We start from the raw sequence: 17,989 nt of genomic DNA on the forward strand, positions 1-17,989 counted from the left end.
AACACTCTGCCACAATTGGTTAAAGCCAGTCCATCCTTATGGTCTTTTCGTAAACAACTTAAGACCTGGCTCTTTAATCAATAAATCATCCATAGTTCCTTCAGGGTAAATATTCAGATACTCAGCGCCGAGACGCCCATGGGCCATTGTATGCGCTTTACAAATATCAAAAATAAATAAATAAATAAATAAATGGTCAGACCAGTCACATGGGTCAATGGAGATAAGCTGAACTGAAGATTCCTTGGCGATGATCCAGTCCAGAGTGGCCCCTTTTGAGTGAGTTCACAGAGATCAAAGTTGAGTTAGGGCTTGATTGGTTAGGAAATTTTTGATGGCGTTGACGTGAGGATCCTTAGGGTCGTTCCAGTGCAGGTTGAAATCGCAGAGTAAAACCTCTTTAGCGTTGGACGAAATCTTAGTTGTGATGATTTCCCAGAGGTGATCAGTGGAAGAGTCATTCAAACCTGGGGGGTGGTAAAAGATGTGCAAATTGCACAGATGCAATGAGTTGCTGCAAATGGAGAGGGCGAGGTATTCGCGGGAGTCAGTGATGTCCGCCGTGAGTGCTGTGACAAGGAGGCTGGAGCGGTAGATGCAGGCGATGCCTCCTCCTTTCCTGCTTGAATGTCTGTTTAGTCTAGCAATATTGTAGTTGGAAGGGACTAATAGATCTAGACAGGGAGAAGAGTATTCGTTGAGCCATGATTCCGTTAGTATTGCTAGATCTAAGTTTTCGTTCAGGATGAGATCAGCAATGTCAGCGGCATGCTTAACTGCTGATCGGCAGTTGATTAAGAGACCTGATAAGGGGGGGTCTGGGGGAGTGTCGGGGGTCTGGATGGACAGGAGTACAGGTGCCAGGTTGCTTTTAACCACATTTCTGGTACGGTGGATAGCTGGCCTGTTGGGGCTGATGGAATGTTCGGGACTCGCATCACGTGGACAAGGGATGATTTGGGCAGGATTGTGGTCTTGGAGGATGGCTAGGATTTCGTTTTCCGTGAGGTTTTGCGGGGTTGAGGTGACAGTGGCAGAGTTGTAAGAGAGGGCAACAGCTTGGGAATCCTCCTCTGAAAGGTGGCAAGATTGTTTGCGCGGGTGAAGACGTCTCAAGGGTAGCAGTAGAGGGTGCTTGGGAGGCTGTGTGACCAGTGGGGGGTGAATATCAGCGGGGGCTTGAGGTTAGCAAGGGAGAGTTCGGCAAGGTGAAGGAGATTCATAAGTTCCAGAATGGAGATATGGATGCTCTTGGTTATTTTAGCCGCTCTGGAGTGTAGGGTTTCAAGATCGGTATAAGCCGGGATTCTAGGGGGTAGGTGGGTGGGGGGGGCAAAGGTTCAGGAGCAGTACAGGCAGCATGGTTAGGTAGAAGGAGAGAAGAGTTGGCTCGAGCTGAAACGCGGGAAATTGGAGGCGTACCACACTCACGGTTCGGGTGGATGGCTGGCGGGTAGGTGGTCAGGGGACTAGGCGGAACCCTGTTTGAGGTGCCAGGGGACGTGCCATAAAGGTTAGGGTGATCAGTGATGGGAATCATTAGAGGGATAGCTCTGCCTGAATAAGAGGTCTTTGGGAGCATACTAGTCTCACAGTCAGTGTGGGGTGCTAGGTGGGAGGAGATCAAAGGTGTAGGGGAGATTCTGTAGCCAGGGTCAGGCGACATGCTGGGGGGTGGGATGAACTGAATAAGAGGTCTTTGGGAGCATACTAGTCTCACAGTCATTGTGGGGTGCTAGGTGGGAGGAGATCATGGGTGTAGGGAAGATTCTGTAGCCAGGGTCAGGCGACATGCTGGGGGGTGGGATGAACTGTGACGGAAGCTCTTGGAGATGGGGTATGTGGGTGGCTAGGCACGTTAGGCTGTCAGTGTTGTGCACATGATTTCTGAGGAGGGTGAAAAGGTCTGGGAATTTATTGAGGCTATTGGTTGAGGCTTGGATTAGAACAATACATTTTTTTGTAGAGAGTGATAGTAAGGTCGGCTCGCAGGGTGGAGGAGGGCGATATTATGAGCTTGGTGCCAGATGGAATGTTCCTGGTAGAGCGAACATTGAGAAGGTGCGTAAAGGTTTTGCGCCAGGAGGCAATTCTTCTGGAGTAGAAGATAAGGTTATTAATGACTGTGCCGATGTCAGCGTTGTAACGCAAGTCGGATATCAAAGTCTCTGGGTGTCATTTTAGGGTGGCTTGAATGATTTAGCAGCGGTTTTGGAGAGGTTGGAGGGGTAGATTAGAGTTTAAGAGTTATCCCCTTTGACGTTCAGGCCAGAACCTGACATGATTGGTTAGGGTAGAGCACTTTAGGATTACAAGGGACCAAAGGCACAAGTAGGCAGCAGAGGGGATGGGTCTCCCGATACCAGGGTGTCCAAGGACAGTAGCGACTGAGGTTAGTCAATCTGGTGTAATACTCAACAGTCACCAAGGCGGGGCAGCATCTCGGGCACGATTTGGTGTTTCAAACGAACGTGAAATGTAGAAGGTTTCGAGAACCCATAGTTAAAGAATGTCTTAGAGTGGGCAACAAGAGTCCGGACTGTCACTCACCACAGACCAGTAGACGAGAGATAAGTTGCAGACCGTGTGACATTGTGGTGTCGCGAACTAAGAGTCAGGTGGGTCTTCAATAAGCAATAAAGATACTGTGAAGTCGCTCTCAAAATATCGGGTGTGGCTGAAGCAGGGTGTTAGAAGTCTTGTGCACGCGTTGGCGTTTCAGACAAAAACAGGAAATGTAGAAGTATTCAGGGAACTCTGTGTTAGAGTGGGCAAACAAAAGTCAGGAACGGTGCTCTCCTCAACCTGTAGAGGAGAGTTTAAGTTGAAAAACCATGTAAGGTTGTAACATCTCAAGTTAGGCGTCAATGATACTGCGAAGTCGCTCTCAACATCAGGAAGAATGCGTGTAAGATAAGACTCTGAGAGTTGCCTCCCAAGTCCTACAACATGCTTTCTGAAATGTTTTATTCCTGTGGACATGTTTTGGTTTGGCAACCCAGATTCGACAGTCCTATGCCACCACTAACATTGTTATCATCATTACTAAGTTGGTAATGAAATATAATTGATAGGTTTAGCCCCAGCACATGAACCCATCACTGCCTGCTCATGACTCCCCATGGACGTTTGTTGGGTACACTTCCACTAGAATTGCAATGCAACTCTCTGTCCCTTACCTGTTTGTAGTATGCTGTGCATGTGGAGGACTTGTAAGGCATGTTCTGGCATGAAATGTGGGGTATTTTCTTACCTTCATTCACAAACATCCTGCTGTTGAAGAAAGTCATGTTGAGTGGAACTTCAGAAGCTGCCCCGGTCAGCGGACGGTACCCATCTCCCAGGCGGTAGATCATTGGCTGGATGGAGGCATGAGCAAAGGGGTGGGCGAGGGAGAACACGTTGGCTACTCGTGGGTCCACCGACTCGTTGTATCCCTGGTAGGTACCATTAATTTGTGCAGTTGCTTCAGGGCCCAGCAAAAGGGGGATGAATTCATTATAGGTGACGTGCTGGAAGCAAACAGATATTACAACGAAATTTTAAATAAAATAAAAAACAAATCGCTAGTAAGTGAATCCAGGGTTTTATCCAATCTGAGACTGCATTGTGTCTACAGGGTCACTCTAATTGTTACACAGTATAGTATCACCAGCACAGTTTTGTTCTCATTGTTAGTATATTATCACCAGCACAGGTTCACTCACATTGTTACACAGTATAGTATCACCAGCATAGGTACAATCTCACTGTTATATAGTATAGTATCGCTAGCACAGGTTCTCTTTCATCTTTGCACAGTAATGTATCACTAGTACAGTTTCACTCTCATTGTTACACATTATAGTATCACCAGCACAGGTTCCCTTTCACCCCGCTTGGAAATATTTTGTTTGCTCTTTGACTCACTCACAAATAGGACTGACTAAGAAAGCTGCAGTTCAACAGGCTTTAAAGGTGGATGTATGGTTTAGCTTTCTGTGTTGGTATGTCCTGCTTTTCTGCAATTACGAATGGCATTCAACCAGATACTACAATAAAAATGCACCAGTTAATACTTAAAAGGTTTCCCTTCTTCTCCCTCATACTTCTTGCAGAAGTTAATTTAGTCAAATCATACTGTGAAATATATCTTCTGAGATCGACACTAAAGCTGGTGCAGCTAACATCGGGGTCGGTATCTGGACTGTACAGAATCACGCATGGCTGTACAACGTGGTCTTAACCACGCAAGTCTTAACCACCCATATGCCTTTACCACACATGCATTTAGAACTAAATATGTGCTAAGACATGTTTGGCAAGGACAAATACGCGGACACAACCTACGACCACTGCCCCCACCCTGACCCTTAAAACGCCCCAAGGGCAAAAATCTACTCTGACCCCACCCACTCTGCCTTGACCCCTGCTCCCGCTCTAATCCTTAAAACGGCCCCCCAAGCCCAAAAAACGAACCCCATCACTGGCCCCTGCCCTGAGCCCTAAAACCAGCACAGGTAAATACAATATAGTACCCCTTCCTCCCCGCCCTGTGACCTAAAACATCCCCCTTCCTCCTAAAAGCCAACCCCTCCCACGAGCCCTAAAAACTTCCCCGGCCCCTCAGCACAAAAAACTATCCCTTCCTTCCCACCCTGATACCTAACAGTACATCTCACTCCTGAAAACCAAGCTCCTCCCCTAAGCCCTAAATACTTCCAGACCCTCCACAGCCCTAACAACTACCCCTACCCCCCGATTCCCCCAAGCCCTTAAAACATCCCGTCCCCCCTGAGCTCTAAAAACGGCCCTGACACCCCACCCCCTAAATCCTAAAAACTTACCCTGAACCCCCCAGCACTCAAAATTAACCCCCAACCCTTAAAAACTACCTCCACCTCTCCAAAACCGAGTCCCACTTACCTCACCACATCCTCTCCAGATCCTTCCTCTTACTGGGCCTGCTAAAACAGGAAATCAAGAACGTGCCTATGCCTTAACCACACATCTGTGTGGTTAAGGCAAGTGTGATAGCACTTGCGTTGTTGGGGCTCACATTGCTGTTATGTTATGTTATGTTATGTTAAGGAGTGCTTGTAGAGCGCACTGTCACCGTGGGTTTCCTGGCGCTGATCTAATGCTGAGGGGACAGAGGAGTTTAGCTAGGTTGTGGGAAGAGCCAGGTTTTTAAGGATTTACGGAATTGGATGAGAGAGTTGGAGGTTTTGACCGAGGGGGGGAGAGAGTTCCAAAGTTTAGGAGCTAAATATGCAAATCTCCGACCTCCAGATCTGCAGAGTTTGATGGAGGGAACAGCCAGGAGATGGAGGTGAGATGATCTAAGGTTACGTGAGGGACAGTAGGGCCTGATGAGGGATTTCAGGAAAGCAGGGCAGGGACCGGATAAAGATTTGAAGGTGAGGCAGCCGATCTTGAAAGCTGCCCTTGAGGTGACAGGGAGCCAATGCAATTTGGTGAGGAGGGGTTTGGCAGATTGCCATTTCGGGATCCCAAAAGCCAGTCTCGCCGCTTGGTTTTGAACAATTTGCAGTCTGAGGAGAGAGGATTTAGGCAGACCGTGATAGATAGAGTTCGAAAAATCCAAGCGGGAGAGGACAAGAGCCATGATGACTTGAAGCAGGGCTTCGGGAGTTAAAAGATAGGCCACCTTCCTGATCCTGCGCAGTTGATACATGCAGGAAGAGACCACCGTCCCCACCTGGGGCCTAAGGGATAGCTCGGAGTCAATAGTGACCCCGAGACTTTTCACCGAAGCCACAGGGATAGGGGGGGGCCAAGTTCTGCCGGCCAGAAGTGCGGACCCCAGTGGGCAGCGCTCCTGCCCGGAAGGACTGAGGGTGTGTTGTTTTGGTCGTTTCCCCCTTAAAATGCTTCAATGGTGGGAACTGGCAATGAGGGTGCATAAAACTGCCTGACACTACGACTAGCCCTAGTCAGGCCATGGTATTGATTGAGCGAGGAGGAGAAACAAGATTTTGTATACCCCTCTCGAAGTCACTTTCTCATAACAATAATATGGACTAATTGTGTGGTTTTGAAAATTAATCAACATAGAATAGAATGCACACACAAATATATGTGGGAAACTAATTTGCTCGTGTTACAAACCATAATCGACTAACTAAGTGATGTTGTTACGTTCAGAATTAATGCAGCAGCTATAAACTAACCAACAGCTGCATGAAAATGCTTTTTGTCTGTCTATTTGTGGCATAAAAGATGAAGAATGGTGATTAAATCACACATATATGTTGCTTTATCTGCTAGGTAATAACTAACAGGGATACCTTAGTAAGGGGGGAGGTAAACAGAAAGGTTATAATTCAACAATTAATGTTTAATTGTGTTTGTTTCTATAATAGTTCCCGTTCTGGCCCGTGCGGCCTAGAATAAAATGGATGTTTCTGTGACTCTGAGATTGAAATGCTCTACGCATGCGTGAAATGAATTGTAGACGAGCATGAGCTGCCTGTGCCTGTGCAGAATGGGTCAAGGACAATGTGCCCTGAAAGTCGAGTTGACTGCCAACAAAATGGACATCCGTGTTGTGAATCGTGGGAAAAGAAGCAAAACTAACAAATTTGAGGACATGAGTGAAGAGGATATTATAAGGACAAAGACCATTTTCATTGAGCTGATCTAGCGGAAATTAAACAATAAGATGATGAGGTTATGCTCATCCACCCCTTGGATTGATCAATCAGAACTGTTAAAGACACTGATAGTTACTTTTGTAGATAGATTAAGTAGGGAAAAAGTTATAAAAGTGTGTCTGGACTTAAGAAAAAACTCTCTTCTTCGATTTCCATCTGTGTATCCTGAAATGCTGCTGGAATGCTGAATCTTTCATGAGGCGTAAGGACTTTGACATTTTCTGAACTTCATCTTTTTCTTGAATGAGTACGGAGCCTTTAGATGAGGTTAATAGCTAGAGAGAATAGGGTGATGAACTTTGGGAACTATTATGTCCTTTGCTAATATCCGTGTCCTATAATTTCAATAATAATGTGCTTATTTCTGAGCTTTGAATTAAAATGAATATAAATGTATAAGTTAAAATTCTTTCTTTTCCTTAAATCTATTTTACATTAAATGAATAAATGAAGTGAATAAATACCGGTCATGCTAGAAGATTTTCTTTAAATAAAAATTAGATAAATGGAGAATTAAGCTGATCTTGTTTATCCTTAGCCTATTTTTTTACTAGCAGATCCATTGACAAATAATGGTGGTGTGTCTGAATAAATTGTCTCGTTGATAAAACCATGGTCAAAACAATTTAAACTGCAGGTGTACATATTATAAATATTTAGTTTTTATTTAGACACTCCGCTATGATCCAGCAGCTCTCCTTTGAGTCTCACCAACCCATGAAGTAGAAAGAAAGTGTGTACGAGTGACTGTCAGTGTTGTGGGCCCCACTGATGAGTAAATGTATGATTAAGCACTTTAGGGAAGGGTGATCGAATGTTAGAAGATATTTCCGGAGTAGCGCTGCATCAGTATTCAATCCGAAGTTCTCTGCTACGTTCAGACCCTTTTTATGTGTTATGCTCGCACATAGGGTGATTGCTTTTGGTGTTAACAACACAAATTCAACAGGGTTTCAAATGTAGTCAAATTAATGTACTTTCTGGAATACCTGGAGCATGCCTCCTACAACTTTTCTGGCTTCCTGGTAGAGGGTTTCTCCTGTCCATTGAGGGTTCATCCGCTGCAGCTCCCTGGCCACACGGTTGTGTTCTCGCATGAAAAGTGTGTGGAAGGCTGTGAGGCCTGGTTGCTCACTCGTCCTGGGATCACCTTGATGTAAAGAAAAGCATTATACACATGATTAGCAGTCCCGTCAAATAACAACAATAATACTGTGCAAAGTATTATTTTTACAGCTAAGGCTGCATGGAATTCAGACTGGACAGGTGTTGGAAATGACCATCCTTTACGTGGTATTGCCCTGGATTATTGCCTTGATTGTTTTTGCTGGCTATGGAACTCTGTGCACTGTACCCTTGATAACCAGTGGGAAAAACGTGCCAGTGCTCCGCCTTTTAACATGATGAAATTTACATTCACCTGATTTGCATATTTAATTTACCTATAAGTCCCTAGGACATGATACCCAAAGTAAACACAGGGCCTGTAAGTTAATTGTCACCAGTGAACTGCAGCACTCATTGTGCAACCCACAGCAATGATACAGCAATCTCGACCCCAGGCCTACCAAAGTCGCCTGGCAAAGCAGTTTTAAAACTGCCAATTTGACCTATCAAAATAAGCCATTTTGATGGGCCTAAACTTTCATTTGATATACTTAGTCTTCCCTAAGTTAGGCCTCACTGCCCATAAAGACAGAATGCATGGTATTTAAAATTTGGACATGTGAAAGTTTAATGTTCCATATGTCCTTGCTGTGAAAAGGCCTAAGAGCTATTTCATTGTGGCAAGGGTGGCTCCTTCCAGAGAAACACTGGATTACATTATTAACACCTTATAATGCTAATGTTGTTTTAGTAACAGCTAGACAATGATTCCAAAGACTCTTTTTAATAGTTAGATTAAATCAAATTTACTGATAAAGTTGAATTTTCCCAACCATAAAGGAAAAGGTATTTTAGAAAAATCACATTTTCCCTGCCTACAGCCTCTAAGGCCTTTCTGTAAGTATTCCAACTGTCAGATGGCAGCTGATGGTTCCCTGTTAGTGAGGTGTGATGTGCTCCCGTGACAAGGACAGGGCTGTGGGTGTGGATAGGCATTCTACTTTTCTTGACAGGGTGGCCTGGGGTATGTGCCCAGGCACTTGGTGGACTTGAACATCGACCTACCCTGTCTAAGGTGGAAGTGGCTCACATCTAGGCCAGACTTCCTGTACTGGCCCTCTACTCAAGCTAGAACCCATCCCTCCAGGAGAGGTAACTGCTTCGGAACCAAAGGGGAAGAGTTGGCAATTTCTATAGCCACACCTCTTGGAGGGCACAGGTAGCTCTGACTAGGGGTAGGGATGTTCTGCCATGTTAAATTTAGGGCAAAAGGGTCACTCTGGGATTGGTTGTAGTGGACACACAGGAAGTGCTAAAAACATGGATAGGGTCACCCTCGAAACGTTTACCCCATTGCTTAGGGAGTGGCCAGAAGTTGCCTCCACCAACAGGCTGGTGCCATTCATAAATATGGCACCCTCAGTACACTCCTCAGATCACCTGTGGGCCTGTGGAAAAGCAGAAGACTAGACCCGCTGTCTGGGCCATGAGAAGTGATCTGAAGACTGGATCGGCTCTCCCTCACGCACCCATACCTCCACGGCTCATAACGCTGACCTCCTGTTTGGGCTAAAGGGACACACAAGCTTTAAGATGTTGTTTCCTGCATTCCCAGCTCACCAGCTCCACATGAACATATCCTGGAGCCTGTTGCTGAAGTGAGTCTTGATCCCCAAGTGCGCTTCCCATTGTCCTGGATATATTGCTGGTTTCAAAGTGTACTACTCCTAAAGATTGCCGAAACCTGGAACGTTTTACCATCTCTTTGCCCTGAGAACCAGCATGGGACGGGGGCCAACCTGCCAAGCTGAGATGCAGAGGCCAATGGGCTTGAGTTTGTGGCACTCCTGCTTTGTTCATCTCCGCAACAGCAAATCTAATTCTGCGGTACTGCAGTTGACCGGCATCGGACGACATGCAGTCCTTTTCAGCCACAGCCTGCAGCTTTGCCCCTCTGAGGAAATCCAGGCTGCAAAAAAGTTTGTATGTCCAAAGGAAGAAAGATTCACCAGACCAAGCTGCTGCCTGTATCCAATTGATGCCAAGAGCTATTGGACGCAAAGCCTGAACTTTTATCACTCTGTGCTTTCCCTCCTTCTTCACAGGCTTTACAAAAACCACGGACTGTGGCTCCACGTCGATGTTGAGCATGGCTTTGGCTACAGCCTGCTTACTTACCCTGCTGAAGAATTTTTTTGGTCCATAAAAGGTTCTAAGCGCGAAAGTAACTTTCTGACGTATAAACTCGGTCCTTTTATCCCATTGGTGTTCCATCATGGTCAGCCTTAAAACATACCCTTTTGCCGGTCATGTGCAACCAGATGACTGTGGTTGGCATGTAACATTTTTAGCGCTACTTTTAAATTCAGAATTAAACAATTCATAACTCTGGTTTTATTTATTAGATTTTTATCATTTTGTTGACATTTTATTTATTAAAATTCCATCCGTTTTTCGAAATTGGTTTGGGATTTTATTAGTGTTGTGTTTTGACTTTATTGTTGTTTGAATACTGCATAAATAATGTATACATTACCTCTGAGTTAAGCCTGTCTCCTCTGTGCCATAGCTACCAGGAGGTTGAGCCCAGGTTAGTTTGGTCAGTTTAAGGGTTCACCTTGACAAGGATTGTGGTAATTGTTTTAGGGTGGTACTCATCCCCCACAACTAATACCCCAATTTCTTATACCAAGAAAGTAGGCATTTTAATCGGATACCGTGGTTGGATACGGTAGGAGCATCACAGGTATATTAAGGGATTGCACATTCAGCTCCTAAAGCGGTATCTTGACAGTATTGACAGATAGGCTATACTTGCCATTGCACAACTCACTGTTACTTATTACATCGCCCTCTGTAAGATTAAAGTTTATGTCTGAGCTCCTTCTAGTATAGCTTGTGTCACAAAAGCAAGTTTTTATCGCCTAACATGTGAAAGTGAACATCCTTATTGTTGCCAAAGAGCTCTACATTACAGTTCCTGTTCCTTAGTTTTCCATGTTGGCCCCACCTGTCTTAAGTGCCTGATAATTCTTGGTGGGTTGTTCCATTAATTGCTCTCATTAACCTTTTGGATTGATCAGGTGACTGTAGGTCATCACTGATTTTGCTGATTCACTGATTTTGTGTAATGGTTGAGCAGGTCATCATCACTATAGGTGCTGGTTTCATAGCATCCCAGTTAAAACCAACTGAAAGATCCAGCTACTTCAGTCTATCCAGTGTTACAAGATTTGGGTAGACAGAATCACGAGGCAGATGATACCATTTCTGCAGTCCTGGCAGTCACTGAAGAGTGCAGGTTAAAGTCCTCTCCAGGGCCCTCAAGTCTTTCACAGGCATTTCACAAAGAAACACCAGAGCATCAGGAAACAAAATTGGGCAACAACAAATTTGACAATTGCCAACAATATCGTTGTCTTCACTATCAAAACGTCAGCACCAAAAGATGCCTTTTTTTTTCCTTTATATGCGATGTGTGTGTAATCATTCATCAATTTGTACTCGTATCTCCAGGTAATAATTTGCAAAAAAGGGGATCCTTTTTGAATTGCCAGTCATGAAACTGTTAGTTCATGGTAACATAGTTACAGATTTTCCTAAACGTTGGCTGTTTCCCGAAGGTAGTTTTCGGGTTTCGCCTGCCGAAGGCTGCTCTCTGCGCAGCTTTTCGGCGCAGGCGAAATCCATTGATAACAATAGGGACTTAAGGAACGTCCCCCGGCTCCCATTGGCTAGCTCCGTAAATGGAGGCTAGCCATTGGGAGCCGGATCTGTCCGTCAAGGCCGGACCAGATTCGGGGGCGTTCCCGCGATTTTTTTCCTCTCCACCCACTTCTGATCGTCATCACGGCGGTGGGTGTGTGTTATTTTTTTTTTAGTCGGCCTGTTTTCGTCTTTTTACAAGTGTTTGTTGTTGGAGTTGGCTGCAAGATTCGAGTTCCCACGAGGTAAGGAGCATTTTGTTTATAAATGTGTTTTCACTTTGTAAGTTTACGTATTTTGACGTTTTCGCTCTTAATGTATTTTTTTCTGTTTACTTTTGTTTTTATCCCCCCCCCACCGTCAACGGAGGAAGCCTTCCAGACCCCACTCCCGCTGTCCGTTTCCGCCCCCCCCCACCGCCAACGGAGGAAGCCTTCCCGACCCCCCTCCCGCTGTAATTTCACTAAAAGTGATGCTATCTTATATTGTGCTTCTATTAGTTGTATTGTTATTATTATTGTCACTTCCCCCATCGAAGGTCCCGGGGCAAGGCTCGAGGAGGGGGGAGGAGGGGTGGACGGGTGGACTTGGGAGGATAGTAACTTCCCCCATTGAAGGTCCCGGGGCAAGGCTCGAGGAAAGGGCTAAAACCGGCCAGCTTCACAAGTCTGAAAGGGAGGTGACGGCCGCTGCAGGTGGACTGCCAAAGGCCCCCGGGGGTGTGGGAGGGGGGAATACTACCTTAGTTTACCTCCCCGAAAGCGCACACTCTCTAGTACGTAACATAAACTAGGCCTGTAGGACAATAAATGGCTTTTAAGCTAGCTCCGCGGGTTGTCTGCAGTTGATCGGTGTAAACTGCTGGACACGGGTTCGAGTCACATCTTTCATAGATGTAATGCGGGCGGTCCAACCAGTGCCTCGGTGTACCAAGACTCATTACAGCGCCAAGAAGGGATAGCGTGTAGAGTGCGATGCACATTACCACGTGCACGGCTCGTGCACCGTTGCTTTGGGTCTATTGTAACCTGCCCTATGTGCTCGGAGCCTGCCCCTCGTGCACTAACCCTCCCCCACTACAACCCTCCCTGCTTGAAAACTCGGATCCTTCAGTCGGCCACAGAATCCGCTCAGCCCGACTTGGCAATTAAAGCGCTTTGCCGGGCACAGAGTGGAGGAGATGCGTGGTGAACTTCGTTGTTTGATGTAGTGTCGGCTACAACTGCCCCCACCCTCCTCAATAGCTCACTTGTTTTGATTAATGTTCATTCGTTTGTATACTTGGGCAGCTTTTTCGTTTTTGGTTGTTGCTGTTTTAAATAGCATGAACTCGACCCGACGGTATTGGAGCGCTTTACACGAGCACCAGTTACCTTACACAAGGACTCGTTAATTTTTGTAAGCACGGGGAGATTACGTGATTTGTCCAGAGTCCCAGGTTGTTGATCCCACGCCGATATTGAACCTGGTTCCTCCGTTCTAAAGTCACCAGCTCTGGTTGTTACGCCGCACCCGCTCCCTTTGTTTTCTTTTTGCTGTGCTTCAGAGCGGCAGGAGTTAAATCCCAGACGGATGCTGCTGAAAGGTCGCCTGTTCCTCCGCTAGACTGCTGTGAACGGGTAGCACTATTAATGGGAAGAACTCGCATCACAACCCGATCAACCTTTATTTTACAATTTCACAAAAAATATGGTATGTCGCGTCCAGATGCTTCAGAGCAAAACCTGCAAACTATTCATGGTAGAAATATTATATTTAGGAATGGGTGTCAGGCTCTGTGTGTGTGTGTCTGGCTCTGTGTGTGTGTCTGGCTCTGTGTGCGTGTCTGGCTCTGTGTGTGTGTCTAGCTCTGTGTGTGTGTCTGGCTCTCTGTGTGTGTCTGGCTCTCTGTGTGTGTCTGGCTCTGTGTGTGTGTCTGGCTCTGTCTGTGTGTCTGGATCTGTGTGTGTGTGTCTGGCTCTTTGTGTGTGTCTGGCTCTGTGTGTGTGTCTGGCTCTGTGTGTGTGTCTGGCTCTGTGTGTGTGTCTGGCTCTGTGTGTGTGTCTGGCTCTGTGTGTGTCTGGCTGGCTCTCTGTGTGTGTCTGGCTATGTGTGTGTGTCTGGCTCTGTCTGTGTGTCTGGCTCTGTGTGTGTCTGGCTGGCTCTCTGTGTGTGTGTGGCCCTGTGTGTGTCTGGCTCTCTGTGTGTGTCTGGCTCTGTGTGTGTCTGGCTGGCTCTCTGTGTGTGTCTGGCTCTGTGTGTGTCTGGCTGGCTCTCTGTGTGTGTCTGGCTCTCTGTGTGTGTCTGGCTCTGTGTGTGTGTCGGGCTCTGTGTGTGTGTCAGGCTCTGTGTGTGTGGCTGGCTCTGTGTGTGTGTGTGTGGCTCTGTGTGTGTGTGTCTGGCTCTGTGTGTGTGTGTCTGGCTGTGTGTGTGTGTGCCTGGCTGTGTGTGTGTGTGTCTGGCTGTGTGTGTATGTGTCTGGCTCTGTCTGTGTGTGTCTGGCTCTGTGTGTGTGTGTCTGGCTCTGTGTGTGTGTGTCTGGCTCTGTGTGTGTGTGTCCGGCTCTGTGTGGGTGTGTGTGTGTGTGTATTTGTGTGTGGGGCTCTGTGTGTGAGCAATGCCAATAGCTCTAAGTTTTCCAAAGGCGAAACCATTGCATTGTAAATTCTTGTTTTGTTTTGCAGTCTCATGTAACACTTTTGTTTCTTTCTCTTCATGTAACATAGCTTTTCTATTTTTCTCTCACTTTAACATCAGTCAAAATGTTGTGCAGTCTAAAAATAGTCAAGAAATAAACAAAGACAAATAACCTGGTGGAATGAGAGAACTAAGAAGATCCTGGACTGATTGTACATGGATCACCCCATGGAGGGTGCACAGACAAAATATCGACTCCAAAATATCGACTGGACATAATATCGAGTTTTAAATATAGACTGGACAAAATATCGACTGGACATAATATCGACTACAAAAATATCGTTTTTCAGGTAAGTGAAGTAATATCAACTGTGTAAAATATAGATAGCAAAAATATCGAATTTTTAATAATATATAATATTTTATAGCGTATTTTTATGTAATAATATGTGTGAAAAGTGTGTATTAATGTTATAAAATATTTTATTAAATGAATTTTGTTTTTTTAATAATTGCGTAATGTAATTCTGTAGCGGGTTGTGGGTTTATAGGGGAATAGGGTGGGAAGTAATTTAATAATAATTAATTAATTAATATATGTTTGTAAATATTTATAATTAATAATTAATTGATAATTAATTAATAATAATTAGTTAATTAATTAATATAATTTTGTACATATTTTGTATTAGTAATTAATTGGTAATTAATTAATTATAATTAGTTAATTACATTAATTAGAGTACATTTTAATATATATAATTTTGTGTTATTGTTAAGTAATTAATTGGGAAAAAATAATATTAATTATTAAAATAATTACAGCTAATGTGCTAATATATTTACTTTATTATTATTGTTAATTAATAATTATTTGGTAATTAAATAATATTGATACATTTTGGGTAAAGGAGTATTTTTAGGGTTCAGGGTCAGTTTTCAGTTTTTGGGTAAAGGGGCATTTTTAGGGTTCAGGGTCAGTTTTCAGTTTTTGGGTAAAGGGACATTTTTAGGGTTCAGGGTCAGTTTTCAGTTTTTGGGTAAAGGGGCATTTTTAGGGTTCAGGGTCAGTTTTCAGTTTTTGGGTAAAGGGGCATTTTTAGGGTTCAGGGTCAGTTTTCAGTTTTTGGGTAAAGGGGCATTTTTAGGGTTCAGTGTCAGTTTTTAGTTTTTGGGTAAAGGGGCATTTTTTGGGTTCAGGGTCAGTTTTCAGTTTTTGAGTAAAGGGGCATTTGTAGGGTTCAGGGTCAGTTTTCAGTTTTGGGGTAAAGGGGCATTTTTAGGGTTCAGGGTCAGCTTTCAGTTTTTGGGTAAAGGGGCATTTTTAGGGTTCAGGGTCAGTTTTCAGTTTTTGGTTAAAGGGGCATTTTTAGGGTTCAGGGTCAGTTTTCAGTTTTTGGGTAAAGGGGCATTTTTAGGGTTCAGGGTCAGTTTTCAGTTTTTGGGTAAAGGGGCATTTTTAGGGTTCAGGGTCAGTTTTTAGTTTTTGGCTAAAGGGGTATTTTTAGGGTTCAGGGTCAGTTTTGGGTTTTTGGGTAAAGGGGTATATTTTAGGGTTCAGGGTCAACAAATAAGATTATAAAAATTATTTTTATTATTTTCATTTATTATTTAATTATTATAATTTAATTTAAGTATTTTTAAGTATATTTTAGTAATTAAAATTTAATATTAATTTAATTTAACACTGTTTTTAATAAAGTCGATATTTTTTACATCTATATTATTGTTAACGATATTTTGTACTCGATATTTTTGTACTTACCTGTTTGTAGATACAAACTCGATATTTTGACTGTCGATATTTTGTCCACGATATTTTGGCAAGTCGATATTTTGTCCCTCGATATTATTTCAGTGATCCCCCATGGAGGCCCCATGATATGGTAGGCTTATGGCAACTGGCACAACAGTTTATATCTCTCAGTAATGGGGATAAGGTTTGGTAAGGAGACCTTGCATTTCTGGTGCTCAATAATATTAAAGAGACAAAAAGTTCACTTTGCAGAACAGGCTTTCATTTGCAGCCCTGGGCATAGTTTGCAGAGTTTTGCTACGCGGAACTCTGCGAAGTTACAAAAAAAACTCTGCGAAGTTCCACGAGTGGTGGAGTGCAGTGCAAACTGCAGTTTTTGCTCGTATTCCTGCTGCTCAGGTAGAAATTCTAACGAGCGTCAGCTTGCGCTCGCGAGCTTACCATTCGCGTTGATAAAACTCTGCTGCACATCGCGAAGCGGGGTTTCCTGCACTCCACGAGCTCCGCGGTGTGCAAAAAACTCCATAAACTGAGCGAAGTTCACCGCCCAGGCCTAATCATGTGGTTTGTTGTACTCTGAAATTCAGTAGAATATTTTCAAGCCATATAAAGATACACTACAGTGTTTTCAGAAATCATGAATGTAAAATGGAGTCTACAAATCCACTGTAAGCCGAAATGATGCTACTCACCACTCAGGAAACATGGAATATCCGAAGATCTGTTGGTTAGGATGCATATGTCTTCTCCCATGGAGTTGAAGGGAGGATACTCTCTGCCGTTATCAGTAAATCTCTGGTTAACAGCCAACAGCCCAAACTGATTTGTCAGATTCCTAAGTCTGGTTGATATTACCATGTCACTTCCATACACTTGGCTACCATCAATAAATGATGTTGGAATGTTAATCTGTTCACGAACAATTGATCCTTCGTTGCATGCTGGAGCCGAGCGGAAATAAGGAATGCAGTCACTTCTGTTTGCAATCCTTGGATCTTTGGGTGGAATCTGCATTAAAAACATCACAGAAGAAGATGGTCTGTTATTCTGATATAAAACATCATTGCAATTTATTATAGGATGAAATGACATCTTAGGGTAAATGCACAAAGTGAATTTCAGTCTGAGTATAAATGCCCCTTTGAAGGAACTGGATATTTGGTAGGTACTTGAATGACCTATCTAGGATTGAGCTTACCAGATGAGTTGTTGGAGGTAGAGATAGGGTAATGATTGAGGGGTTTGGATATTGGTAGTAAAGATATAGAAATGTCTTACAGGGTAGAGGTATTTTGTGGGTTGCGTGTAATGAAGGAGAAGACTGAACTGCAGAGGATACTTTTTATACGTAGGTGTGGGTGGATGGTTCTTTGTATGTGTTAACGCAGGTGAATATTTAAAAATGCCTCTATGGGAAGGAAGAGGTAGAGATCTTGTCTGGGTCTATGGGTACAGATTTGAATGTCGTGATCATAAACCTCCATGGATGGATTTTAAGAGGCAGAGATACAGTGGGCTGGTGTTCTTTGATTAGGCTACTGGGGATATAGGGGCATCAGTAAGAGAATGCTGAGGTAGAACTCTTATGGGGAGGTTAATAAAAAGCATTACAAGCAGAACTCTGAAAGCTCTGAGGTAGTGCTATGGATGGGTTAATGAAAGAGAAGACCTACACATTCTAGACGACATTTATTTATTTATTCATTTTTTAAACATTTGTTTATTAGAATCCTTGGCTACTTTTAAATGTTGTTTTATTAAACGGGAGATACAGAGACTCTGTGATTTAGATTTTGGTATGATAATTTTCAGGGTCTACAGACAGGTTGGTCACAGGTGGCACTATAATAATGGTTGTAGTGATTGGTTATTGGCTTTGAAAGTCTGGAAGGTATGAAAGGCAATTTGAAATTAAAATCTCAAGGTTCCTTTGATGGAGCGCCATTGGAGTGTTACTGGAGTTGAAGATATAATGGTGGTACCGTGGTTGATCATTGGAAAAAACGTCAGATGGCCCTTATAAGTACAAGATGGAAGTATCTGACAGATTAACTGTCGGTGGGCTGTCCAACATAAATACAGAATGGCTGGATCAGTGCACATTTTCAGGACAGCTATACAGTACGAAAATTAGTTCTGTTTACAG

At 43.9% G+C, this 17,989-nt stretch overlaps 1 protein-coding gene across 1 annotated transcript in view; it reads right to left on the minus strand.

The window, feature by feature from the left end:
- Positions 1-17,989, minus strand: part of LOC147729745 (myeloperoxidase-like) — a 177,159-nt gene that overhangs the window by 104,072 nt on the left and 55,098 nt on the right. Inside the window, exons 5-7 of the mRNA XM_086958486.1 lie at positions 16,536-16,851; positions 7,646-7,806; positions 3,254-3,512 (exon numbers count right to left, since the gene is read on the minus strand). Of these exons, the coding sequence (XP_086814612.1) occupies positions 3,254-3,512; positions 7,646-7,806; positions 16,536-16,851 (736 nt within the window). The remainder of the gene's footprint in view (positions 1-3,253; positions 3,513-7,645; positions 7,807-16,535; positions 16,852-17,989) is intronic.

This window comes from Lissotriton vulgaris, chromosome 2_1 (assembly GCF_964263255.1).
Source record: "Lissotriton vulgaris chromosome 2_1, aLisVul1.2, whole genome shotgun sequence".
Taxonomy (NCBI): Eukaryota; Metazoa; Chordata; class Amphibia; order Caudata; family Salamandridae; genus Lissotriton; species Lissotriton vulgaris.